The sequence below is a fragment of the Choloepus didactylus genome, chromosome 19 (assembly GCF_015220235.1).
Source record: "Choloepus didactylus isolate mChoDid1 chromosome 19, mChoDid1.pri, whole genome shotgun sequence".
In the NCBI taxonomy this organism is placed as follows: domain Eukaryota; kingdom Metazoa; phylum Chordata; class Mammalia; order Pilosa; family Megalonychidae; genus Choloepus; species Choloepus didactylus.
Window position 1 is genome coordinate 56776415 of NC_051325.1, and position 27237 is coordinate 56803651.

General features: G+C 38.4%; 1 protein-coding gene across 9 annotated transcripts in view; it reads right to left on the reverse strand.

Annotated features, from left to right (window-relative positions):
- Positions 1-27237, reverse strand: part of BCAS1 (brain enriched myelin associated protein 1) — a 108417-nt gene that overhangs the window by 35299 nt on the left and 45881 nt on the right. For 5 of the 9 annotated variants that reach the window (XM_037811243.1, XM_037811250.1, XM_037811249.1 and 2 more), the window contains exons 4-7: positions 12294-12449; positions 11290-11334; positions 8777-8911; positions 2143-2355 (exon numbers count right to left, since the gene is read on the reverse strand). In XM_037811243.1, the coding sequence (XP_037667171.1) occupies positions 2143-2355; positions 8777-8911; positions 11290-11334; positions 12294-12449 (549 nt within the window). The remainder of the gene's footprint in view (positions 1-2142; positions 2356-8776; positions 8912-11289; positions 11335-12293; positions 12450-27237) is intronic. The other 4 variants (XM_037811251.1, XM_037811247.1, XM_037811248.1 and 1 more) reach the window with 1 other exon arrangement.

The window sequence follows — 27237 nt, forward strand, 5'->3', positions numbered from 1 at the left end:
TATCCCAAAGGAAAGAGGAAACACTTAAGGCAATAGCTTAGCAATTTTCCGAAACTTGAAAGGAAAGATAAACATGATTTAGTTTAAAGATGACATGGTTAGTACCTCAACCTTCTGAGCAAAGAGGAAATAAATGACATAGGTAGCAGCTATCATTCACAGGCCATTTTTGTGCCAGAACCTGTGTTAGGGGTTTAACCAACATTATCTACTTTAATCCTCACTTCATTTCTACGATGTAAGTCTATTATTCTTCCCATTTTACTGATGAGGAAAGTGAGGCTCAAGGAGGTAGAGATGGGACTCAATGTCAGGCCTTCTAACATTACATCAGTATTCCTCAAGCTTCAGTCATTTACCCACTGCCTAAATGACTTTTGCATAGTCTATGTGCAATCTGTCATAAGTAGCTTTCACAGAATCATGCTGCTTAGATCTAACTGTGAGGGAAGGGGTTGGCCGACAGCCCCCAGCCATCACGTCTTCGGTATCCACTGGGACATTAATGCCAAGGCTGTGCTCACCTGGGCTGCTTACAGCTAATAGCTGAGCACAGTGGGAGTACTGGACCATTTCTGCCCAATGTGGGGCAGCCTGAATGGGGACTCTTTACTCCAGGATGCCTCATTGGCTTGGCCAAAGCCTTTTCAATGCCACCCTCAAACTGAGGCTTTTCCCACTCCCTCCTCCCTTCCTTCTCTCCCTTCACAGGTGTCAGACCAGCACTGTGGTCTGAAGGCTGTCCCTCCATACTCCCACCTCACCCCCACCCCAGCCCTATATCCTTCACAGCCATTTCCCCTCAATCAATCTCTTGTACTTCATTCTGTCTTGGTGGCTGCTTCTTAGAGGACCCAAATTGATCATTATTTATGTAATATCAGGACCACCATTTACTTAATACTTTCCTTTCAACCAGATTGCCTTTTAAGGTAAATTAAAACAGTCTCACCTTGAGTAAAAGACATGCAAAACTCGAGTTTAATGTGTTAGCTATATTTTTCGAATATACTTTGAATATATATAATTATTTAAATAAAAATGTTCAAATGTAGGTCACCTCAGGCATACAATTCACTTGGAAATTGTTCCTGACATTATATTGCTGATAAAAGATTTTAAGAAATAAATAATTGCTGATTGATGAGGAAGGAAGATTAGAACAGAATGCTAATTGACATCATTCAAAGCTTTCATTAAATGTTAGAGTTTGTGTTCTGGGCAGAACCTAGAAGGAAGATTTCTGTACAATAGGAAACAAATAGGAAAGAGGCACTAAAATCCAGCTGGATTCTGGACTAGAAAATAAAATTAAAACCACGGTGGAATCTTTATTTATCTCCTGCTGTGAACTGCATGCCAAATGGCAAGGATTTTTTTTTGACATTACTATTAGATCTTCCTGGGCTAAGAATGCACCCCTCCACCCTGACTTCTTGTTCCTCTTTTGGCCAAATTTAAAACAGGCCAGAGTTCTGAACATGTGTGGCAGCTGTGGGTGACATCAATGATGATTAAGCAAGAGCTCTCAGAATTACTCACCCCCCACCCCATTGCCTTTCATGGCACATATCTCAGGCACTTTGAATCTAGAAGAAAAAAATATCCAGTGGTTTGAATTTTTCGGTCCCAGAGCACACTGCGTACTTGCCCTAGTGATGCACTGGAGAACACCCTTGTTTTCCAAAAGGAATGTAAGAACTAGGGGCTTATAATGATGAATTACATCTGCCTGGGGAAAAGAGAAGATAAAGAGCCTAGAAGTGGTTTATCTCACCAGGGTGAGGACACAGAAGAAAGCAGGAGGCAGCCAGAGTAAGAAACCATTTTAGAAAGAAAATGAAATCATGAAATACTACAACTCTGAGTCATGAGCTAGAGTAATTTTAAGAATGAAAAATTCTACTTGTTCATTTCTTTTCCTTTCTCATGAAACACATGTTTTTTGTTTTTTTAAACATGATAGGCACTTCATTCTTCCCAGGGGTAAATTAGAAGTCTTTTACATAATGGCAAGTTGAGTCATTTTCGGGGGAAAAAAAGAAACTCCTTACATTGTTGACTGCATCGATGGAGCAAACAGAAATAATTTAAGCATTCCCAGCCCAAGAGTACTCTCCAAATCTCAAAAATAAGGCTTACCTTTTTCCAAAACAGTTTGCCCAGAGGCAGAGAGGTGGGTCCTGTTTTCTCCTTGGCACCCTCCTTTGGTGTTTCTGTGGGTGCTCCAGACTGCGTTTGACCTGGAGGGTGGCAGCCTTTTGGATTCTTGGCTGCCCCTTGGGTCTCTTGGGGGATAAAGTTGGCTTTGTCTGACTTGGGGTCAGCTGAAGTGGCAGGTGACTTTTCAGCACCCTATAGAGTTAAAAAAATTTTTTTTTAAATGAAAGGAAAACATTTAAACTGATCTTAAGAATTATAAGCACGGGCTGGGGTTATGTGTGATGTTAATTTTCTTTTTGTAATTTTCTGCATTTTCCAAACATTCTACTGTCAGCATGGATTTGTGTTAAGACCTTGGGAAAAGTCAACATAATTTCATTTTGGAAAAAATAAATATATTTTGTTCACATAAGTAATTCATTAGGAATCAGGGAGATGGCCAGAGGCACCCTGCTAAGTGAATGTGGAGCTCTTATCTAGCTGTTGGTCTCTAAATGGTTTTGATCATGTTCTCATCAGTAAAACACATTTTTAACATGCACCCCAATACATGCATGTTTATGTATATATATAATAAACATGTACCACCGTACTACTCCAAATCAGAAGTTAAAGGAGGCTTAAAATAAATTTAATTTAAAATATAAATCCTGAGATTTTCTTCCCATATTCCTCTACGGAGATCGCCGACCTAAGCTATAAAGTAAATATAAGGCAGCTAGATGGGTACTCAGTGGAGAGGTCTTGAGTTGGAAAAGCATCCACAAATCCCATTTGTTCATCTTTTAGACCCAGACACCACACCCTACAATTAATAATTCCTCAAATGTTATTCATTTGGTCCTGGTTCCCTCTGTCTCTCTCTCTTCATGTCCAGGCTGAGATCCAATTCTAGGACATCTGACTTCTTCAGTGACTGGGCTGTTAATTCCTATACTCTGCCACCTCCTGGGTCAGGGTGCGAAGAAAGAGTTGGGAAAATAATAGTTAAAATTTATCTCAACATGAATGAATATTGCATTCAAAATGGTAACACTACTTTCATCTGACTTGATCTCATTATCTTAAGTGTCTGTCATTTTACAATTTTTGCTCCAGGGACCTGTGACTCAATCCCTTTTAATTTCCAGGGATATCAGACCTTTGACTACATTTTCTTAATAAAAGAAAAAAAAATCTGGCAGTAAAAATGGGGAGTGGACCAATTTGAGACATTTCATTGTATTTTTGATGCTGGAAAGTCTGAGAGACAATCTGGTCCAAAGCCCACATTCTCACTGAGGGGGAACCCAACACCCCTGATCTGTCCGAATAAGGGGACTGGCCTGGTCTCCAATATGGACTTCTGGCTCCTCTCCAGCATTCTTTCCACCCCAGCACATTGCCTCTCGAAAGAGGTTTTGCAAATACATGAATTTTCATATTTGAGGCAAAAAACAATATCTTCCAAACTGCATTTTTTGATAGTAAGAGGGAGTCATTTATTGAGCAGAGTTTGTATGAAGAAGGGCCAAAGTATAGAAATGACTTTTGTGATAGTTTGATATAGTTGACACTGAAGGAAAAATACAAGTTCATTTAAAAGTGGACAAAACTGCATGATGCCAGAATTTAAAATAACCTCTTCATCAAAGTGGCCTAGATTATAAGGTTCTGCATTAGGTATATTCCAAATACTCTTGGCATTTGGTGCTGTTTTAGCTCCAAATAGTAATTAACTTAAAGGGAACTGGTTAAAGGAGAAGTGCCTCCCATCTAGTTGCTGGCTTTCTTTTTCAGAGAACATTTATTTATATATTTATTTACCAAAAGAAATGCATTGAGTTCCTTCTATGAGCTGCCACATGTACTAAGTGCTGGGGCTACATGTCCTCATGGAGACTACTATCCACTAAGAAAGAAAAACACTAAAAAAAGTAAGTCTGCAAATAGATGCAAAATTTCTCTCTCTCCTACTGAGGAAAGAGAGGAGACTTGATGCTAAAAAAAGAAAAGAAAGGAAAAGAAAAGAAGAGAAGGGAAAAGAAAAGAAGAGAAGAGAAAAGAAAAGAAAAGAAAACAGAAAAGTAAAGAAAAGAAAAAGCTAAAACAGGAATTAGATCCAGTCATAACAATCAAGGAATCAGGGAAGACTTTACAAGAAAGAGATGACTGTGCTATGATCCAAAAGATGTCTGGGAATGAACTCGGTGGGGAATAGTGTTCCAGGCATAGGGAACAGTGTGCTTGTGCTCCATGGCCTTTAGGCACGAGGAAGAATGGCAGATGTTGAGGACCTGCGACAGAGCAGAAAGAACAAGGAGTGTTCAGGCTCAGTTGTCTCCCCAACTTCAACCACCCTCTTCTGCTTTTCTGAGAGAGTCCCCATTTGTTCAGGTGTCTATGTTAGACCATGGAGCTGGAGGACTGGGACTGACCCCATTTTCGTCTCTAAGAAACAGCTCTGATTGGCTAGAGCTACTTATCAGTCCTGCTACTGTCAGTAGAGCAGAGGCTCAGTAATTTAATGGCCCATACAGTTTTGATTTAAATTCTGGTGCATTTTACACTTCAGCTGTATCTGTCCAGCTCATGACTGCCGCTTCCAAATGCTCTCAGGCCACTCACCGATAACACCATGGGGGTTACAAAAAAAGGCTCCCAGGTTCTGAAATTCTAAAATTTCTTCTGGATGGATCCAGTTTACCCAATCCATTACAGACCTTCTGGCTTGGCACATTTCAATACTCCCTCCATTTTACTCCCCCTCAGCCCTCTCTCTCTGCCTAGTCCCCTTGAACCACGATTGCTTCTTCAAGACATAATTTCCAATCTTTAACTTGGATTTAATATTAACAATAAAAGAAACAGTACCAGACACTGTTCTAAGCACTTGGCTGTTCTAACCACAGCCCTACAGGAAAGGTATTAATTATGATGTCCATTTTACAGATAGGGGAATTTAGGCCCTTTAGGGTTAAATAACTCGCTCATGGTCACATTAATGTGGGGACGGAGTTGGCGTTTGAATCTAGGGAGTCTGGCCTCAAAACCCAAGCTCTTCATAGTCACTCCATATTCACTGCCTCCATCGAGTCTCGGTGTCCTCCTGTGTTGTTCTACCTGTCAAGGGATGGAACTGGCTACACCATGTATTTTCAGCAAGGGCAATGTCAATCCCAAGCAGGGGCTGATTGGTTCTTCGGGAGTGTAGACATAGTACATAAACAGACATGCAGTCTTCCTGTGGTATTAAAAGATCATGGGATGGGGAGGGCAACTCAGAAAAAATGTTGAAAATGGCTTCATGGTAGGGGGTGATAAGAAAAAAAGGTTGAGGAAGGAGTCTACACTGATAAGTTTCACTGAGTAATGGCCAACTCTCTTTTCTTTACACTTGGAAGATCCCAAGACCCTTGAGAAACATTACAAGAGTATATGTTATTTATAATAACATCATATAACTCTATTATATTTATGTAATTATTCACTGAATATGCATCTCCCTTGCTAGACCATGAGTCCATGAGGGTAAGAGTTGTTACATCTTAGCCATCATTCCATGCACAGCTCCCAGTGAGCCCAGTGTCTGGCACAAAATGAGCATTAAATAAATAATTACCTGAAAGCAACCAGAGAAGGGGGAGAGAGAAAGAGAGACCCACACAGGATCCTGTCACGTCAGGTTTCCAGGGACCTCCTTTTTAGAAGGCTACAGAATCACATTCAGACCAACTTCTCTCCTCTCCTTGCCCAACCTCTCCTCACTTCTCAAAGAGGTCTCCCAAATGGTGTTCTGCCACTGTCAACTGACTTAACACTATTTGCAGTATGGGGAAGACTACAAAAATTCTACCCACATTTTTCAGAGGCGATCCCATAAATAGGGTTGCCAGATTTAGCAAATAAAAATGAAAATACAGGTCCTTCAGCTAAATTTGAATTGCAGATAAACAACAACTAATTTTTTAGTCTAAGTATGTCCCAAATATTGCACAGGACATATTTATCCTAAAAACAATTTGTTGTTTATCTGCAATTTGAATTTGACTGGGTTTTCTTTATTTTATCTGGCAATCCTAGCCACCGAATCCTAATGAATTAGATTTGGAGATTGCATACCAAATAGCCTTACCTTCTTCCATAATAAGTTTTCATCTTGTTTTCACATTGGGGTTGTGGGAGAGGGGAGGTGTTAGTGGGATATAAACTTGGTACCAAGAACTGAAAAACAATGAATGTATGGCAGAGCTTATGCGTCGTGTGAGCCAGCTGCTAATGTTTTAGCTGCCTTGCAGAGAGGGTGAGCACCGGGAAAACTTGAGTGGGGAGAAGAGCATTTCCAGGCATGGCAAAAACATTCTAAAACAATGCCTGGCCTTGTGTGCATGTTGTTGTCAAACACTGGAGGACGCGTGGAAAAGTCTGATTCTGTGGCATCAATTTGATTAAGCCAAGAAAAAAAAAGACTTACATGCAGCAAAGGAAAGCTGTCACTCTTGTTTAAACAAGGAACTCATTTCATTTATTAATTCCAGCCCTCCCCAACTTTTTTAAACTAATAAAATACCCTTTAAAGGAAGGAAAATTGAGACGTAGGGAAATGAACCTAGGATTCAGCTAGAATTCGTATTCATCAGATTTTTTTTTCAGCAAAACTAGAAGAGAGTGTGATTAACTTTGAATTTACTTGGATTTCCCCTTTTCTCTCCTAAGTTACAACCTCATGATGAAAAAAACTGAGGGTAAATATCACATGTCCTATGATTATAGGACAAGGTTCATTGATAGAATCCAGTAGGTCAGGTTTAATGGCTCTATTTTCCTAAATTTATGGATGCTAGAATAATCAAAAGAAAAGAAATAAACTATACTAGGCACAGAGGCAAAAGCCAAGCAGCTCTATCAAACTAAGGCATAAGTGTTCTGCAGAAATTCAGAACATTTAGGAATTGTCCCCTTTAATTCATGCATATGTGAAAAACTGAATGTAACTCAAGGCACAACCTTGAAGTCCTTGCGTCTGGATTACAGAATCCCCAAACGTGATGCTTTCTTTCCATCTTCCTAGTATTTCCAGAATCCAGTCTTTCCCCCAAATGCACCCCAGTGGCAGGAGATGAGGTGAGGCCAATGATTTTGGGAAGCCCTAGGAAAAATAACGTTGAACTAGGGTGGTCTACTTATGTGTAGGGAGAACGTCTACAGCTGTGAAATTTTGTAGTGCAATGACATGAATGCCTTAATGAAATGCAGATCTGGGGGGAAAATCACAAACTGAAACTTTCAAGGCCCCCTACTCACTCAAGCTCCAAGTGGAAGTTAAGCTCAATTCCTTTGTATGAGCTCTGTGACATGTTTTGCCAGCAGTCATCAAATTGTCTCCCACATGCAGTAGAATCACTTTTTGATTTTCCCTCCCCCATTGCAATATCTATCACTCCATCCCCACTCCTCTCTTTACAAAACAAAATCAGTTTGTATGGAAGCTGAAGGGTGGCTTCATAACATAGTTGTTTATGCAAATTTAGGGTCTCCTATATTTCTACTGTGCTTTTATTTACATACACAATCCTTGTACTAACATATCCAGCTGGGGAAGTTTTTAAATAAGTTCATTCAACTTAGTGGAGAATGGTGACTATTTTAAACAAATTTTGAAGCATGCTGGCCCAATTCAAGGATCTGTTTAATTGCTTTCAGACAAACCCTGGATTCTTCTTAGGGATATTTCCAGAACTGCCTTCTGTATTGTCATCACTTCCCAAGGATATGGAGATATGACTTGCTCTGCCTCCAATCATTGATTTTTTCTGCTTGGGCTTCTATTTGGATTCAGTATAAGCTTAGTTAATACTGGGAAACAGAAGGAACAGACCACAAAGAGGTAAAATTGTTATCTTGAGGTTAGAAGAGTATTTCCCAAAGTGTGGGAAGCATACCACAGTTGGCTTTGGGATGATTTTAGGTGATGCAGAGATCTGGCATTAAGTAACTCTCAGAGAGTGAAAACCCTTTTCCTTTTTCAATTCTCATTTAATTCTTGTAATACATTCAGGGAAAAGTCTCAGTCTGGTGCTGGTATGCCTTTGACATTTCTCCACCACTGGCTAATCACCTTTTAATAAAGAGAGAGAGGGCATCGACTCAGAGATTGAGACAACCGATGCAGCAGGAATGTAATATATAGTTTTTAATTGGTTGTAATAATTGTTATCTTACTTTTATGAAAAATGATTCTGGTTTTGTATGAATGATGTAATAAAAAATTTCTTTTTTAATAGGAAAATTTAAATAGGAAATATCAGTAAATAATTGTACATCTGGCAAAAATGTGGAAGGTGGTATGCAAACAACTGACTTTGGGAAAACACTGGGTTAGAAGAATAATTCCAGAACCCTGGTCCACACTAGGAAGAAACCAGTCTAAGATGTTTATAACTATGGGAACTTAAAAAAAGATACCCTGAAATTTGATTCATGTCATCTATAATTTCTCTCTAATTTAAGATCTCAGCAACCCAAGGCTCTTTCTTCACTGAAGTGGAGCTGGGTGGATGCAGGAAGGGCAGCTGTGTCATGTGCTGAAGACCAGGGTTCTTTGGCTGTCCCCCTTGCTTAATAAGATACCGACCTTATGCCTAAAGAATTTTCTAAAGGCGAGTCCTAGCCTGGGGCTATCCAGGTGCTTTTTCTTGGTGCTTTTTGCCTGGATCTCTGATGTCTTCTGACCAGCTTGTCCATCACAGACACTTTCTGCTTTGGATGCCTTTTGGGCAACAGCAGTCACAGCTCAGAACTTTATTTTTGAACAAAATCCACTTTTTTCTGTTGTTTTAAAGTGCATTAGTACACATTGACAAATAACTGCTGCTATAGCTTCCCCATCCCCCAACCACAAGACATTATGTGAATGCTGATCTTTTTTAAACTCTCAGAGACAATTTGCTAGAGAGAATATTCACAGTCAATTTCAGTACACATTGATTTTCAACAGGGTGACCTATTTAAATGACCCAGATCAACTCAACTTCTTTTGCTAAAGACAATAATGGGACATTTAAACTCTGTCTATGTACATAAAAATATCCAGATGAAAAATAAGTGAAAAAGATAATGCAGTCCCTAGTTGATAGTTTTACATATCTAAATGAGACTGTCATGTGGGAAAGAAAAAGTACTTGAAGATAAATGATTTATTCTTACATTCTGGAGCCAAGGCAATTACTGCTGCTGAATGGCATTCATTCTCAAGCTGATTTCCTTTTACTAAGTATTAGAAACTTCATGGAGCTGGTATCACTTGCAGAATTTGACTGATTTCTAGGTGAGTAGACCTCCCAGGCAAAGAAAGTTTCTAGTGTGAACCAGTTCACTACTGAAGTAGCCCGGTTACCACTACTCAAAATTGTTGACTCAAATTACAAATGGTGGGAGATTTTGGGTGGGGTGTGTAGTGTGCTAAAAACTGCCTGGACCAGATGGAAAGATAGGCAAATGGTACAGACTTTTCAAAAGTATGAATCCAAGAACTTCAGTAGAAAGGATGTTAAAATGGTAAATTATGAGAATGAGGTTTGTACAAAAGAGGTATCTGTTTATGGGTGTGCCAGACAACCTACATTCACAGAACCTTCTTTTGAGACCCATCTCCACCAGCAGGGCCCTCTCAGCTGTCTCGGCAACACAGATTTTATCAGTTAGGTACATCTAGTTGGGACCACATTCTGGGTCAGGGAAGAGTCTGGGTGCATGGCCAGCTGAAAGGAGAGCGCGTGTATCAGGCCACTCAGGAAGCCACACAACCACCCCACATACAACACTGTCAATTGCCTAACAGTCTCATGGTGTGGCTTCAAACCATGCAGGACACAGAACCAAAAGAGAAGCATTTTGACCCAATCATGCATTGAACTTGATCTTAGCTGCCTTGTAGCAAACGAATCTGTGTACAGGAAAATGCATTTAGATGCCTCAGATACATACATGTTTAACGGAAGAAGAAAATCTTATTGAACCAATCAATAACATATAAACATAATAACGATGCTCAATCTATCTTGCATATAATTGTGAAACTAAAGACCACCCTACATATGAAGAGAACTCTATGGTTTACAAGGCATTGTTACACCTTCCTTCAACCCTGCAGTTGGAGAGAGGTAATTTTTATTGACCCAATTTTACAGATGTGGAGACGTGTTTCAGACAGGTTAGGATCACACACTTATCAAGTAGCAGAACTGGAGCTCAAACACAGGTCTTCTGAGATAATCTAGTGTTCTTTCCTAGCAACTTAGTCCAGTGAACATGAAGAGCCGATGTATCAGGCCTGCCAAGCCATTTATTTTGTCCCAGTGTCTTTCATAGCACTTTCAGCTATCAAGTCAAGGAGACAAGACACTTAGCTATCACCAATTTAAACTTGCTCCACAGTTCCCATGAAATTTAAACCACGTGTTCTCCTCAAGTTCCTGTCAAGCGTAAGGAAAAAACATCTCTAGAAAGTAGGTGTTCCAAAATAAATTTATTTTGAGGGGAACTGGTTGAATTTCTAGAATAATGGTGAAAAACTTAAGCTCTTTAGGGCATCGCAGCTCTCTTACATATTCCTTCATTTGGCAAGTGTCCAATGGAGACTATTTTATTTCATGAAATGATTACATCTGTAGTGGAGGCTTATTTTTTTTCAAATTACAGGAAAAACAAAAACATATTTTAAAGATACCTAAAATACAGCAGCTTTTAAAGATATCAAAAATATAGCAGCATTTTTTGACTTTAAATCAAGTCTCACCTCTTTCTCATTTTCAATGGCTAATTTTTACTACAGTTCCTGAATGTCTCTATACACAACTAAAATGAATAAGTTGATGATGTAATGATTAATATTCTGGTTATTGTGATACTATTTAGCCAGAATTGGAATATCTTTCAAGTTTCTCACTAAAATTTTCATTAAGATGCCACTAGCATAAATGAAACATTTTAAAAACAATCTAACAGCAATATTAAACTGATATATATATATATATATATATATATATATATATATATATATAAAATCGAGAAATAAATATGCAGACACAAATTCAAACCCAATTCTAAGCATCAACCAAAAACACATACACATTTCAAACTGCCTACCGTGTCTTCTGGATCTCTTTTTGTTTCAGCTTTGTTAGGTGAGACCTTAAAAGTTTGAGAAAACCAAAGGTTAAAAATCATAGCTCTATGGGATGAATTTTAGTTCACAGACACAGTTTTTTAGGGTGGTCCATTTCACTATACCAGTGAAGAATGAAACAAGAATTTCTTATAATCAGTAGACACCCAAGGACCTCTGGGTAATACCTCGGTATACAAAAAGTAACATTTATATTAACAGAATTCATATTTAATAATGAAATGCATTAGAACTTACACATTCACTGTTTGACCACATTGAAAAGGTCTCCTTGGCAGGCCACAGGTTTTCCAAGGATTCTACGATTAAATACCCCAAACAAATGGATAGCCTTGGTGTTTGTGGCACATTCTGTTGACATTTTTTGTTTTATCTTTTGAGATTAGTCTTGATATTTGGAAATAGCCCAAAATTCGGAGCTGTCTGCTTAATTATGCAGTCATACATCAACCCTTTTTTGAATGTCTGGCATATGGTAGGCTGTGGGCTCTGGGGATTCAGAGATGAGCAAGCAAGGAAGACATGGTCACTGCCTCCATCTCATTAAAGTGGTAGACTTAGATGTAACAAGATAGAAAGTGATTTCTACAGTGTTTTATTTGCCATTGGAGTGGCAAAACTGCTTATATACGTCAATAACACATGAAGGTATTTTCCTATTCTTTTTATGATCAGTGACCATAAAACTCCATCCAGTTGCAGAATTCCATAATTTACATAGTTTGGGCATCCACTGTTTACACCATGGTTCCCAATGCTAGCAGCTTCCTCATCAGAAGCCTGGTGCAAAACAAATCCCTTACGAAACACATCTTGTCCACGTTCTCTAACACTCCAGCTGCATCGTGATGATAATCCATGCAGTACAATAACATTCAAATAAGCATAATGCATAAAGCATATTCTTAGGATTAACAAAACTGCTGAACATGGAGTTGAAGGAAAAAAGAAGGAAACAACTTACCAGAGTTTTAAAGAAACTCATGATGGAATTATTATTCTCTGCTATATTTGTTGTCTGGGAATTCTCCTTTGTAATTGTCAGTTCTTCTGGGTCCTCAGGGACAGAGGGACTTGATGGTGTGACTTCCTGTCCTTTTTCCTTGCTGTCACCTATGTCCTAGGAGCAAAGCCGAGTTTTCACAATTGCAACTTGTTGAATATGGACTCTCGAAGTAATTTTTCTTTTTGCTTTGCACCCCTTTCCCCCTTATACCCTCATTCCAGCCATACTTCTTCTGCCCACGGATGTGCAGAACAATCAGGAGCTTATGAGAATCACTCTTCTTTCTCCCTCCCCCCTCTTTCTAACATATTCAGCATTTGCAGTTGGTTAGAGGGACACTGTTTGGAGCCAGAGGGTAACAAACACAGCAGTGCACGCTGCATTCCAGACAAAAACCCTTTTCTCCTAATTCTGCAAAGAGGTTGTGTGAGAAGCCAATATTTTCCCTCATTGTCTAATGATTTGTACATTATCCCCAGAGATGCCTCTGTTTGATTTCCACAGTCCCCACAGTGGTAAATTATATTAACTAATAAAAAAAGTACAAGTATTTTAAAATAATAACTCGGAGTTTGGGAGCTGGGAGTTAATCCATGGAGGACTGTGATATGGAACAGATTCTCTCCTCTAACTCCCCCAGGAGGGTAGGATGCCTTCTGAATCTGTCCTCCCTTCCCCATCTCCAACCCATGACCCTGGGCCAAGCCACTGTCATCTCTCCATTGCATGACGGTGACGGCCTCCCGCCTGTCTGCTTGAGCTCTTGCTCCCCTTCAGTCCAGCCTTTACTCCTCAGTCCCTCCATCGGCTTCCAACTCCAGGGTCTCCAAGGTCTTCTGTGGTCTGGCCCATGCCCATGTCTCCAACCTCTCTGTGCCACTCTTTCCTTCACTCCATTCTCTCTGGCTACTGTTTTCTTTGAGTTTCTCAAACATACCACAAGCTATTTATAATCTCAGGGCTTTCTATCTGGAACATTCTTCCCCTCCCAATACCTACAGGTAATTTTCATTCATCCTTCAAGTCTGAAGTGTCACAACTTGAGGGAGGCCATCCCTAAGTATCCAGCTCAAGTCTCCTTCCCCTCATTACCATCTCTACCAGAGCACCATGCCCTTTTCTCTCTTGGCTCTTACAACATTTCAACTCATTTGCTTAATATGTGCCCCTTTTCTTGTACCGCTGTTTGACTGGAAGCTCAATGACTCTACCTACTTTGTTCACTGCTGTTTCTCTAAAATCTAGGACCATGGAAGGCATTCAGTAAATTTGCGTCATTTAACTACCTAACGGATGAACGCATATAACAAATGAAAATTTCATATAAATGGGGACAGTGCTATCTGTATCAACTTGCTTTTTACATGTAACAAAACAGTATAGACACTTTCTGTTGTGATACAGCTAGATCTATTTCATTCCTTATGCCTTACATGGTGTTCCACCATCTGATTGTAACATTATTTATTATCTAATAGTCTTATTGATGGGCCTTCATAGCACTTGGTTTTACATTAAGCAGGGTTAAAATGGACTTCACACGTTTATATTTTTAATTATTCATGTGTATCCACATTTCCTTTGGATAAGTCCTAGAAATGAAATCACTAGGTCAAGAAACACACACATTTTACAACTTGATAAGTAGCCTTGCAAAAAATGGAAGATTTTATGAGAAGGTCCTTCGGGTACTTCTTTGGATCTGAAAAGTCATTTGGGTTATTGGCAGAGGGAGCTGATTATACATAAAACAAATGCAGAGTGGGCAGCTCAGGGCCTGGGGGCCACAGATTTACAGTGAGGAGCTGACTCTCTAACTCTTGCCTAAACTCTCCCCATCTTTCTTCCATTCCCTGGTGGTCCTATGGGGGTTCTGCCTTCTCCAAGTCATCTCCCCACACCACCCGCACTGCAAAATCTTGTTTCCTCTCTTAGAGGAGAATGAAAGAGAACCCTTTGTTTACTCAAGGATTTCTAAAAATGCCAGGTGTGTGGGTGGGTGGATACCCATATAAGAATTTGCATTATGGTAGCCTTGCACCTTGACTCCCTGAGTTTATATTTCCTTTTCTGGGATAGATCGTTTCTAGGAACTAAGTATAAACTGATATGGTTTGACTACCACAAATACTGAAATATAATTCAGTTTAACTTAATGACTATGTATCGTGTACCAGCAGTCTCTCTTTTATAGGCTCGTATAATTTTGAACAAGATCATCTAATCTCAATATATCTTTATTTATAATGTCAAATATGATGCATTTACATACAATGTGCCAACCTCTATACAAATCAGTGTTATTATATGCATTGTGCCTTTTAATCTTTACAATGACTCTTTGAGATAAATATTGTAATTGACACTTTACAAATGATGGGATCAGGCTCAGAAAGGTCAGGTTATTTGCCCATGATCACACAACTAGAAAAGGGCAGATCTAGGGATTCTAACCCAGGTTTGCTAGAACTGAATATCTTAATAGCTGTAGACCATTTGACCATGAGCGTCCACTTAGTCAAACTTAGTATGAGCAGTAAAAGTCAACACCACATAAATTAATTCAAGCACTGAGAACCTCATGAGGAGTGTATATAAATATATACTAAATCCAAAATTCCATGCCTGATGATCCTGACCTCACATAATTTAAGTCTCCCAAGAAGAAGCACTACCCTTATAAGCTGTCTAAATCACTTTACCTTTATTTCTTGACAAATACCTTTATGCACTATTCTTGGCCCTGTGTAAATGCCAGATACTGCTATTTCTCATCCTTTCAGGTGTTTTTCCCCCCAGTTTTCACTAATTTCTTCATATGCTGGTTGGTACACTGCTGCACACTCTACGAGGACTCTCTAGCAACCTCTGGAGCTTTCTCTCTGTGTTCTCTCTCTCTTCTCTGATATTTTGTCCTGTGCTCTGGTCACCCTGGACTCTCAGCTCCATCTTCTCAACTCAGGTTGCCTCTGGGCTCTGCCTTGTTCCTCCCACCTGCCCTTGGCCTGAAAACTGTCTCAAGGCAATAAGCTGGGGCAATTGCAGGGTTCACTTCTTCCATTTTCCACCTCGCAGGGATCACCTCTCCTTTGTTGTCTGATATCCAATGTCTTGAAAACTCTTACTGCAATATTTTGTTCAGGTTTTTGTCCATTTCAGGAAGGAGGGTAAATTCAGCTCTGCTATTCCATCTTGGCCTAAAGTTTCTACTCTACACTGTTTATAGCAGGCCAGTGTTGGTATGTTGATAACTGGTGACAGGTGTGCATGAAACTTTCAGTTACATTACCATGTAAAAAGCAATGAAGATTAAACCAGATCTGCAAAGAAGTTAGCTCCCAAATTTGAAATTTATAGAAATCTATTTGAAATACAGACTTTACTTCTAAAATTTTGATGCTATGTCAAATCTTGTGATATTAATTAGTGGTAGAAGTCATAATATTTACAAATGAATGAATGAACAAATGAAGGCTGATGATCAATATCTAATTTTTTTAACCTATGGGCATACAATTAGGTAATTTTGGAAATCAGAGTTAATTTCCATTGTGTTTCACTGCTATGTGTTTCTCATGAGCCCCCTCTCATCCATATCCTTCATGCTGAACTTCTGAAGTTGTCTGTTTAACTGTTGGCACTACCGACTGGATAAATTCAGCACCATGCCTGTCTCATTCACGGCAGTATCATGCAGTTGTTAAAACTCTGTGTTTACCTGCCAACTCCACTTCTTACCAGCTGAGGGACCCCAAGCAGGGTCTTAAGCTCTCTGAAACACAGTCTCCTTTTCCAACATTGGATTAATAATAGACTCTGTCTTGTATAATTTATTGTGACTTTTATTGAGAAATAATGCAGGTGAATTGCTTAGCATAATGCCTGGTATCAAGATGTTCAAGAAATGTTGGTCAAACAGCAACAAAAAACCCCCAGAAAACACCATACAATTCCCAAAGTGCCTGACACTAAGTAGATGTTCAAGAAACATTTGTTGCATGGTGAATGAATAAGGAGTGAGTTCTTTCTTCTATATCTCTGTGTGTACTGTGCTCTCTCCCCAAGCTTCCGTCTCTGCTCTCCAGCTGCCGGGGCACTTCAAACCTATCCATTGCTATGACTTTGGCTCAAATCTACTTTCTCTCCCTAAATATTTTCTGGGTCAGGCCACCCCTAGTAATCTATTCCTGTCTCCAAATTTCTGCACCCTTGTTCTCCTCAGAACTCTCTCACCCCTTAGCTTATAGACATGGACTGGCCTAAGACCAAAGCCCAGGTTGGAACAGTCTGCACTAGAAAGGAAGCCTTTGGGCAGTGGCTACAAAAGCAGTGCGTAAAGCAGTAAGAATACACGTACCCACAGTGGCTTGATTCCGCTCCAAGACTGTTTCTAAACGGCAGGTTTTTCTCACAAAATGTCTCATAAAGAGATAGAGCTTCATGAAGCTAAAAGTGGATAAAAACCATGGCCTTAAAAATTTTGTTAGGTTTTTGAGTTAATTCCAGGCAAAACGTGTTTTGCTCTGGAAAAGAAGCGCTTTAGAAAAATGAATTCTAATGTGAGTTGAGCCTTTTTTTCAATGCTAAGTATAATTCAGATCCAGGTTAAGTTGATAAGGAGGATGGCTGCAAATTTCTGTTTCTAGGTTGGTGCTGGTGACAGGTGAGGTGATGTCAGGTGGTACACACTCACACACACACACATGTGCACATATATGTAATAGGTTATTATTCTAATGGGCATCAGGAAAGTATTTCTACCATCAAACCTTTAATATGATGGATATGTTTGCTTAGGTGAAGCGGAGGAAAAAGTAAAGTGAATCATTTTAAATAACAATATTACATACATAATTGAACAGGGGTTTTGAAGATGAGTCATTATGAAAGCGATATGAAGAATAAACGTAGATTGAGAAATGCCTCACTAGGCCTAAGTAAGGTATTGCCTGGGAACCAGTCATTTATTTCCATCCATTCATTTCTTCAGCTTCATTCAGTAAATATATGAGGGCATCGTAGCTATATACAAACTGTATAGAGGCTGGGGGTTGGCACAGGCTCTGGAGATATCCGGCCAAGGCTCAACTTTCTGCTCCGCAGTTCACCACTTGTGATCCTGGGCATGTTCCCTGACATCTCTGCCTCAGTTTGCTCATTTGGAAAAGGCAGAGAATAAATGTTTGTTGGGAGAATAAATGGGATAAACCACATCAAGGATTTAGAGCAATACGTAGCACAAAGTAAGCATTCAGTTAACTATATATAAATGATAAATATTATTTATTTTTTAATGACTGAGCACTGTGGTGGACCCTGTGAGATATACAGAGATGAATCAGACATTGTCCTCTCTTCCAGGCACTTACAGTCTAACAGTGGATAAAAGCAGCTGAGGGGCATAACTGAGAACCACTAGACCAATGGTTCTCAACCTTGGCTGCATGTTAGAATCAACTGGGCAGTTTTTAAAGCAATGCCAATGTCCAGGTCCTACCAGACCAAATAAATCAGAATCTCCGGAGGTGCGACCCAAGCATCAATATTTTTAAAGCTCCCCAGGGGATTCCAAGGTGTGCCAAGGTTGAGAATGATTGAACTAGAGGGAGGAGGGAAGGCTTGATGACGACACACCATTTGCCCTATGCCTTGGAGATCAAGTTATTTAGACATTCAGAGATAGGGATGGGAGTGGGTGGGTAGAGAAATTCCGATCAGGAAAAAGAGCATGGAAAATTATAGGAAAGGATGGGGTAGGGGTGTGGGGGGGACAGGTTTAGAGGACAGGCTGTTCAGGTAAACTGAGGTACAGAGGTACAGGGAGCATGGAAGGTAAGATGGTGAGGAAAATAATTTGTGGTCAGACTGAGGAAGTATTGAGTGCCAGCTTAAGTAGAAGGCACTGGATCTCCTGCAGACAAGATGCCAGAGTAAGAAGAAAAATGAAAGAGCTGGAAAAGGAGGCTGGAGTTAATGAGGAGTAACCCTGGAACCAGAGTGGATGTTTGAGCAGCCTCAGGGGTGCCAGAGGAAGTGAGAGGCTGCGGACAGCTCAGCTTCTGTGAGTGAAAGCAGGAACCAGAGAGCAGCTCCCAGGGCTTGGCCCTGCAGCAGAGGCAGTGGAAGCAGCTGCAGCCACAGCACCGCAGCCTGGATCCTGAGAGCAGCCGGCTGGGGCCAGGGCTGGCCGGGGAAACCTCCTCCTCGAAAAGCTGGGGCTGAAGGTTGAGGTTGGCCTGGGGGACGCGTGAGGGGCCACAGTGGAAGTTGGCCTCCCTTTTGCCCCCCAGGCAGCCGCACGCCCAGCCTCCCAGCAGCATCCACCTGCACATAAAGAGCTAGGTTTGTTGTTTCCCCCCCTTTTCCTTCTCTGTGTGGGCGTTTCCTGGTCTGGCAGATCCCTGGGGCACAGCACAGACTCTGGTCTGGGTTTCTGCCCTCTCTGCAGCAGGGTCTCCTGCCTTTACAGCGCTATCTACCAGGACTTAAGACCCAGCACCCTTTTCATTGGCTGGGTTTCTTCTTTCTATTTCTTGTGTTGTCTGGTCTGGCAGATCCCTGAGGGCCCAGCACAGATGCGAGCATTGGTTTCTGTCAGGAGTAGTGTCTTCTGACCTCACACCAGCTTCTACAAGGACACAAAGAACCAGTGCACCCCTCCCTCCCTCTCTCTCTCTCTTTCTTCCTTTTCCTCCCTCCCTTCCTTCCTCCTTCCCTCCCTCTCTCTCTCTTCCCTTCTTTCTTTCTGTTTTTTCTGTTTTTTTTTTCTTCTGTCTCTGGGTCATATTTTTGCATCTGGTGGATCCCTGAGGGACTAGAAGGTGTTGGCCTAGATTTTAACCTTGAAAGCAGCAGCTTCTAGCTCCCCAATGGGATGTAACACAAGATACGGAGAGGAAGTACACTTCATTTTTTTTTTTACCTTTTTTTTTTAATGGGTATTTTATCCTTGTTAGTTTGTTTTGTTTTGTTTAGTTTTCTCTCCCCCACCCCTTCTTTCCTTCCTTTTCTTCTTCTTCTTTCTCTTAGTCTGGTGGACTGAAGTGTAGGAAAACTAGATTTCCAGAGCCACTACAACTTAACACTCAGAATGTCCAGTTGACAAAAAAAAAATTCAAAATACACAAGAAGACAGGAAAATATGGCCCAGTCACAGAAAAAAGGAATTCAATGGAAAATATTCCAGAGGAAGTGTAGCCTCTAGAATTATCAATCAAAGATCTTAGAACAACTCTCATAAATAGGATCAATAAACTCAAAGAAAACATGGACAAAGAACTAAAGGAGACCAGAAAACTACATATGAACAAATGAGAATTTCAATAATTAGATAAAAATTATAAGATGAACCAAATGGAAATTTTGGAACCCCAAGTAACAATAACTGAAGTGAAAAATTCAATAGAGGGGTCTAAGAGCTGACTGGAGGAGAAAGAAGAAAGAATCAGCAAATTCAAAGACAAAACAATGGAAATAGTCCAAGTTGAAGGGCAGAAAGTAAAAAGAATGAAAAAGAATGAACAGAGCCTGAGGAACCTGTGGGACACCACCAAGTGTACCGATATATACAACATGAGAGTCCTAGAAGAAGAGACAGATAAGGACCAAAAAATATATTTGAAGAAATAATGGCTGAAAACTTCTCAAATCTGATGAAAGATATGAATGTACAAATCCAAGATGCTCAACTAATGCCAAGCAATACAAAACCCAAACAGATCTGCACTGAGAAACATTATGATCAATCTCCAATGCCAAGTACCAACACAGAATCTGAAAAACACCAAGAAAGAAGTGATATGCCATGTACAAGCAATCCTTAACAAAAATTAACATCCAATTTCTACAGTGGAAACTACAAAGGCCAGAAGGCAGTGGGAGGACTATTTAAAATGCTGAAAGAAAAGAACTGCTACCTGAGAATAATATACCTGGCAAAGCTGTCCTTCAAAAATGAGGACAAGATTAAGATATTTCTAGGCAAACAAAAAACTGAGGGATTTAATTACCACTAGACTTGCCATACAGGGAATATTAAAGGGAGTCCTCCATGTCAAAAGAAAAGGACACTAGGCAGTACCTCAATGTTGGATGAAGAAACAAAGATCTCTGATGTAATTAAAAATATGAGTCAATATGTATGGCAGTATTATTTCATTTTTCATATGTCATGCTGTCTTTTACTCCTTATAAGGCCAGAAATCCAAAGGCATAAAAAACAAATGTAAATCTTTGTTACTGGGCACATAAAGATGTAATCTGTGATGCAAACAACATTAAAGAGAGGGATGGGGGGGATATAGGTAATGTGCATGTGTAGTTTATTGAAGTTAAATTGGAATCAACACAAAGTAAATTGCAATAGATTTAGTATGCTAAATGTAATCTCCATGGCAACCACAAGGAAAATATCTAAAAAATATACACAAAAGGAAAAGATAAGTGAATCAAAATGACTTATTATAAAAGATCATCTAAACAAAAAGGAAAGCAGTAGTGAAGGAATAGAGGGAAAAAAGGTATAAAATTTACAAAAAACAATTAACAAAATGACAGAAGTAAATCTTGCTTTATTAGTCATTTCCCTAAATGGAAATACAGTAATTTCCCCAAACTCTCTCCATCAACAGGAAGAGATTGCCAAAATGGAAAAAGACACACAACTCAATTACATGCTGCTTTCAAGAGACCCATCTTAAATCCATAGATACAAGTAGCTTGAAAGTAGAAGGATGGAAAAAATATTTCATTCAAAAACTAATCAAAAAAAAGTAGGGGTAGCTATATTAATATCAGACAAAATAGACTTTAAGTAAAAAAAAGTTTACAAGTGACAAAGAAAGACATTATATATCGATAAAAGGGTAAATTCAACAAAGAGATCAAATAACTATAAACATCTATGCACCTAAGAGCAAAGCGCCAAAATATATGAAACAAACATTGACCAAGTTGAAGGGAGAAATAGACTATTCTACAGAACCAGTTGGAGATTTCAATACACAACTTTCAATACTGGCTAGGACATCTAAACAGAGGATCAATAAGGAAACAGAGGACCTGAACGACACTATAAACCAACTACATCCAACCAACATATAAAACACTTCACCCAATAATGGCAGAATATACATTTTTTTCAAGAGCACCTGGATCATTCTCTAGGATAGATTATATGTTAGGACACAAGAGGAGTCTCAATAAATTTAAATTATTGAAATATAAAAAGCAATCTCTTTGACCACAATGGAATGAAGCTAGAAATCAGCAACAGAAGGAAAACAGGAAAATTTACAACATATGTGGAAATTAAGCAGCACACTCTTAACAACCAATAGGTTAAAGAAGAAATGACAAGGGTAATTAGAAAATACTTAGAAAGAAATGAAAACCATGAAACTACAGACCAAAACTTATGGGATGAGTGAAGGCAATGTGCAGAGGGAAATTTATAGCTATGAATGCCTGTATTTAAAAAGATCTCAAATTAATAACCTAGCCTTATATTTTGAGGAACTAGAAAAACAAGAGCAAAGTAAAGTCATTGTTAGCAGAAGGTAGGAAATAATTTAGATTAGAACAGAGATAATAAAGAAAAGCAATTGAGAGAATGAACAGAACAGTTGGTTCTTTGGAAAAAATAAAATTGACAAATCTTTAGCTAGATTGACAAAGAAAAAAAGAGAAAAGATGCAAATAACTAAAATTGGAAAGGAAAATGGTGATATCACTACTGACGTTATAGAAATAAAATGATTATAAGAGAATATTAGGAATAATTGTATACTAACAAACTAGAAAATCTAGAAGAAATGGAAAAATTCTTAGAAATACATCAATTACCCAAATTGACTCAAGAAGAAATAGAAAACATCAACCAATTTACAAAAATTACAGATATTGAATCAATAATCAAAAACCTTCTGCCAAGATGTGAGAATAACTAACAGTGCTGAATGGTGCATGAATGAGGTGGAAAGGGGGAAGCTCAGAGTCAAATATGTCACCAGAAGGAAAGTTGGAGGTCAAAAGATGGGAATGTATAAAACTGAATCCTATGGTGGGCAATGTCCATGATTAACTGTACAAATATTAGAAATCTCTTCCATGAACCAAAACAAATGTATGACAATACAACTAGAAGTTAATAATAGAGAGGCATATAGGGAAAAAATATATACCTATTGCAAACTATACACTACAGTTAGTAGAATTATCTTTCATAAACAGCAACAAATGTACTATACCAATATTATGAGTCAACAATGGAGGGGAGTTGGTTAGGGATATGGGAGGATTTGAGTTTCCTTTTCTTTTTTCTTTTTTTTCTTTTCTTCTTTTGTTCTATTTCTTGTCTGAAGTAATGAAAACGTTCTAAAAATTGAACAAAAATTAAGTGTGGTGATGGATGCACAGCTGTATGAGGGTACCAGGAGCAACTGATTGTACACTTTGGATCTTTGGATAATTGTATGCTATGTGAACAATCTCAATAAAAATTAAAAAAAAAAAAAAAAAAAAAAAACCTTCTGCCAAAGAAGAGTCCAGTACCAGATGGCTTCACTAGTGAACTCTACCAAATGTTTAAAGAAGAATTAATACCAATCCATCTCAAAATCTTCCAACAAATTCAAGAGGAGGGAACACTTCTTAACTCATTCTCTAAGGCCAGCATTATTCTGCTGCCAATACCTGGTAAAGACATCACAAGAAAAGAAAATTACAGACCAATTTCCCTTATGAATATAGATGCAAAAATACTTTTAAAATACTAGCAAACCAAATCCAATGGCATATTAAAAAATTATACAACGTGACCAAGTGGGATTCATCCCAAGAATGCAAGGCTGGTTCAACATATGAAAATCAATTAGTGCAATACACTACATAAAAAGAGTGAAGGAGAAAATATGACATGATTATCTCAATAGATGCAGAAAAGGCATATAGCAAAATCCAACATCTTTTCTTGATTTAAAAACACCCAGAAAAGCAGGAATAGAAGGGAACTTTTTCAACATGATAAAGGCCGCTTATGAAAAACCCAGAAAACCTCCCTCTCAGTGGTACATGAGACACACTCAGGAGTGAGACAAGGGTGCCCACTGTCACCGCTGCCATTCAACACTGTACTAGAAGTTCTTAGGCAATAAAAATAAAAGGCATCCAGACTGAAAAGGGAAAAGTAAAACTATGTCTACTTACAGACAATGTGATCTTATATGTAGAAAATCCAAAGGAATACACAAGAAAACTATTGGAGCTAATAAATGGATTCATCAAAGTGGCCAGGTACAAGATCAACACACAAAAACAATGGTACTTTTATACACTAGCAATGAACTATCTGAAGAGGAAATCTAGAAAATTTCATTTACAATAGCATCTAAAAGAATGAAATATCTAGGAATAAATTTAACTGAAGATAAAAAAGACATACGGAAAACTACAAAACACTGCTGAAAGAAATTAAAGAAGACCTAAATAAATGACAAGATATCCATGTGTGTGGATTTGCAGAGTTAATATTGTTAATATGTCACTATTATTCAAGGCAATATACAAATTCAGTGCAATCCCTGTTAAAATTCCAGCAGTCTTTTCTACAGAAATGGAAAAATGGATCCTCAAATTAATATAGAACTGCAAGGGGCCCTGAATAGCCAAAACAACCCTGATAAAGGATAGAGCTGGAGAACTCACTCTTCCTGATTTCAAATTGTATTACAGAGCAACAGTAATCAAGACAGTATGGCTTTGACACAAAGTTAGACAAATAGGTCAGTGGAACAGAACTGTAAGTCCAGAAACAGACCCACAACATATATGGGCAATTGATTTTTGACAAAGGTGCTAACTACATGCAGTGGAGAAAGAATAGTCTCTTCAACAAATGGTGTTGAGAAAACTGGATATCCACATGCAAAGAATGAAGTTAGACCCTTGTATCACACCATATACAGAAATCAACTCAAAATGTATCAAGGACCTAAATATAAAAGCTAAAACTATAAAACTCTTGGAAGATAACACGGGCAAATCTTTATGACCTGGGATTTGGCAATGCATTCTTAGACATGACACCACAAGCATGAGCAACAAAATAAACAATAGATAAATTAGATTTCATCAAATTTAAAAAGTTTTGTACATCGAAGGGCATTATAAAGATAGTGAAAAAACCAAAAGAATGAGAGAAAATAGTTTTAAACCATAGATCAGTTAAGGGTTTAATATTCAGAATATTTAAAGAACTCCTACAACTCAACTACAAAAAGACAAAAAAATTCAATTAAAAATTGGGCAAAGGACTTAAACAGACATTTCTCCAAAGAAGATATACAATACAAATGGCCAATAAACACATGAAAAGATGCTCAACATCATTAGCCATTAGGAAATTGTACTTGAAAACCACAATGAGGTACCCCTTCACAAACACAAGGATGACTATTATTTTAAAAATGGAAAATAGCAAGCTTTGGAGAGGATGCAGAGAAATTAGAACTCTAATGCAGTGTTAGTGAGGATGTAAAATGGTGCAGCCACTGTGGAAAGCAATATGGTAGTTCTTCAAAAAGTTAAATATAGAATTATCATTTGACCTGGCAATCTTACTCTTTCCCCCCAAAAATGAAAATAGTGTAAAAAACAGATACTTGTACACCAATGTATACAGCAGCATTGTTTGGAATGGTCAAAAGCTGGACACAACCAAAATGTCCATCAACAAATGAATGGATAAACAAAATATGGTACATACATACAATGGAATATTATTTGTCCATAAGAAAAAACGAAGTTATGAGACATGCTGCAACATGGAAGAACCTTGAAAACACTATGCTCAGTGAAACAAGCAAGACACATAAGGACAAACTGTATGATATCACCTATGAGATGTCTAGAAATAGCAAATTCACAGAGATAGAAAGCAGATTAGAGGTTACCAGGAGAGGGGGAAGAGAGAGGGAGGAGGGAAAGGAAGGTATTTGTTTTTAAAAATAAAATACACACACACACACACACACACACACACACACAATTGATAGGGAGAATGGGTGTGGGACAAAAATACATTTTTAAGCGGTATCAGATTCCTTATTACATAGCTCTCATAAGGTGTTAAAAGTCCAAATAAGAAGGATTTTAACTTGATGTCTGAACTCAACTCTACATCAGGATAAAACCCAAATGGATAAAAAAATACTAGAAGAAAACAAGGAAGAAGTCTTTTATAATTTTGGATTGAGTAGGTTTTTCTATCTCTGACTCAAAATCCCAAAGTCATGAAAGAAAAGACTAATAAATCCAAAAAATCCCAAAGTATTTATTTAGTCAGAAGGCTGGGGTAAAGCAGCCACAATCCTACATTTCTGATAGAAGTGTAAATTAATTCCATCCTGCTGGAAGGCAATTTGGCATTTCTACCCAAATTCTAAAAAAAATAAATAAATAAATAAATAAATAAATAAATAAATTCTTTGACCTAGCTATTTCACTTCTAGGAGTTGATTCTAAATCTAAATTCACACATGTATGAAAAGATAAATGTACAAAGTTATTAACTGCAGCAAGGCTTATAATAGCAAAACATTGGAAACTACCTGTTAATAGGGCCCTGGTTAAATAAATTATGGTACATCTATTCAGTGGAAAACTATGTCGGTGTTATAAATGAGCAGGCTCTGTATGTGCAGGTATAGAAAGTAGGGTAAACTGAAAAAAGACAGAGTACAACAGAGTGAACGTTATATTACCTTTTGTGTCAAAAAGAAGAGAATAATATTTATTGCTAAATTTGCATATATATATGCTCAAAGAAACCCTTAGAGGACACATTAAAAAAATACGAACAGCTGTTTTCTATTGGGGGTAGTGTTGATGGACAAACATACCATTTTATATTTTCTTGTTTCAAGCTAGGTGAATGTATTACCACTAAAAACTAAAATTAAAATGAAATGTGGGTGACTATTTCAAAAATTTTAAAACCTTCAGTGAGCCAAACCAAACACTGCTGGGAGTAAGATCCAGCCTACAGGGCGCCAGTTTGTGGTTTCTGCCTCAAATGTTGTAATACTCATAGGATGATCTTTCTCCTTAACTACAAATATGCCTTGGTTATTCTCATCAGGCTTCCGGATCATTCTCAGCAAAGAGAAATTTTGGACGGAAACAGAAATGTTCTCCGGGAAATACCTAGAAACTTCTTTTAAGCAAACAGGTGTTCACAGTGTCAACTTGTTTTTTATCAATATGAGAAAAGCTTATATTTTTTCTTTTCTCTTGGCTACAAAGAGAAGTTGGGTAGGAACACCAGTTAAGTGATCATAATTTGTCAGGTTGAAAAATAGTGTGCCTGATCATAATTTGATTGCCTATAATAAAACCCATATGGAGCTTTTGGCACCTTCCTTCAACTGTAAATTGTAAACTGGATTTCAGCCTCCTTGAAGCAGGTCTACATTGTCAAAGTGAAAATGTAAGGAAAGGCAGGTGATCAAAGCCAAAAAAGCAATTGTCTGCCACTATTTGTGATGACTGTCTACTTCATCTGTACTTCCACACTGGTTGTTCTTCACTGGTTTCATTCTGAATCTTCATTCCAAGAATTGGTGCCTAACATACGGTTTAACACAGGAAACATATCTGAACCCCACGACTTTCCATCTGTTAGAAATTTGAGCCACATGCTCATATAGAGAGAGCTCTATTTTCCTTTCCCACTTGGATGTCACAGCAGCACAAAAGCTATCATTTGCCAGGTAACAATTACCTCCAGATGATTAAGGCTTTACTTCTGAAAACAATGTCACCTGTGTATCACCATTGTCAGATTTAGCAAGAAAAATGGGGTATGGTTGTAAGACAGAATTTATCCTACAATTTGTCTAGAAGG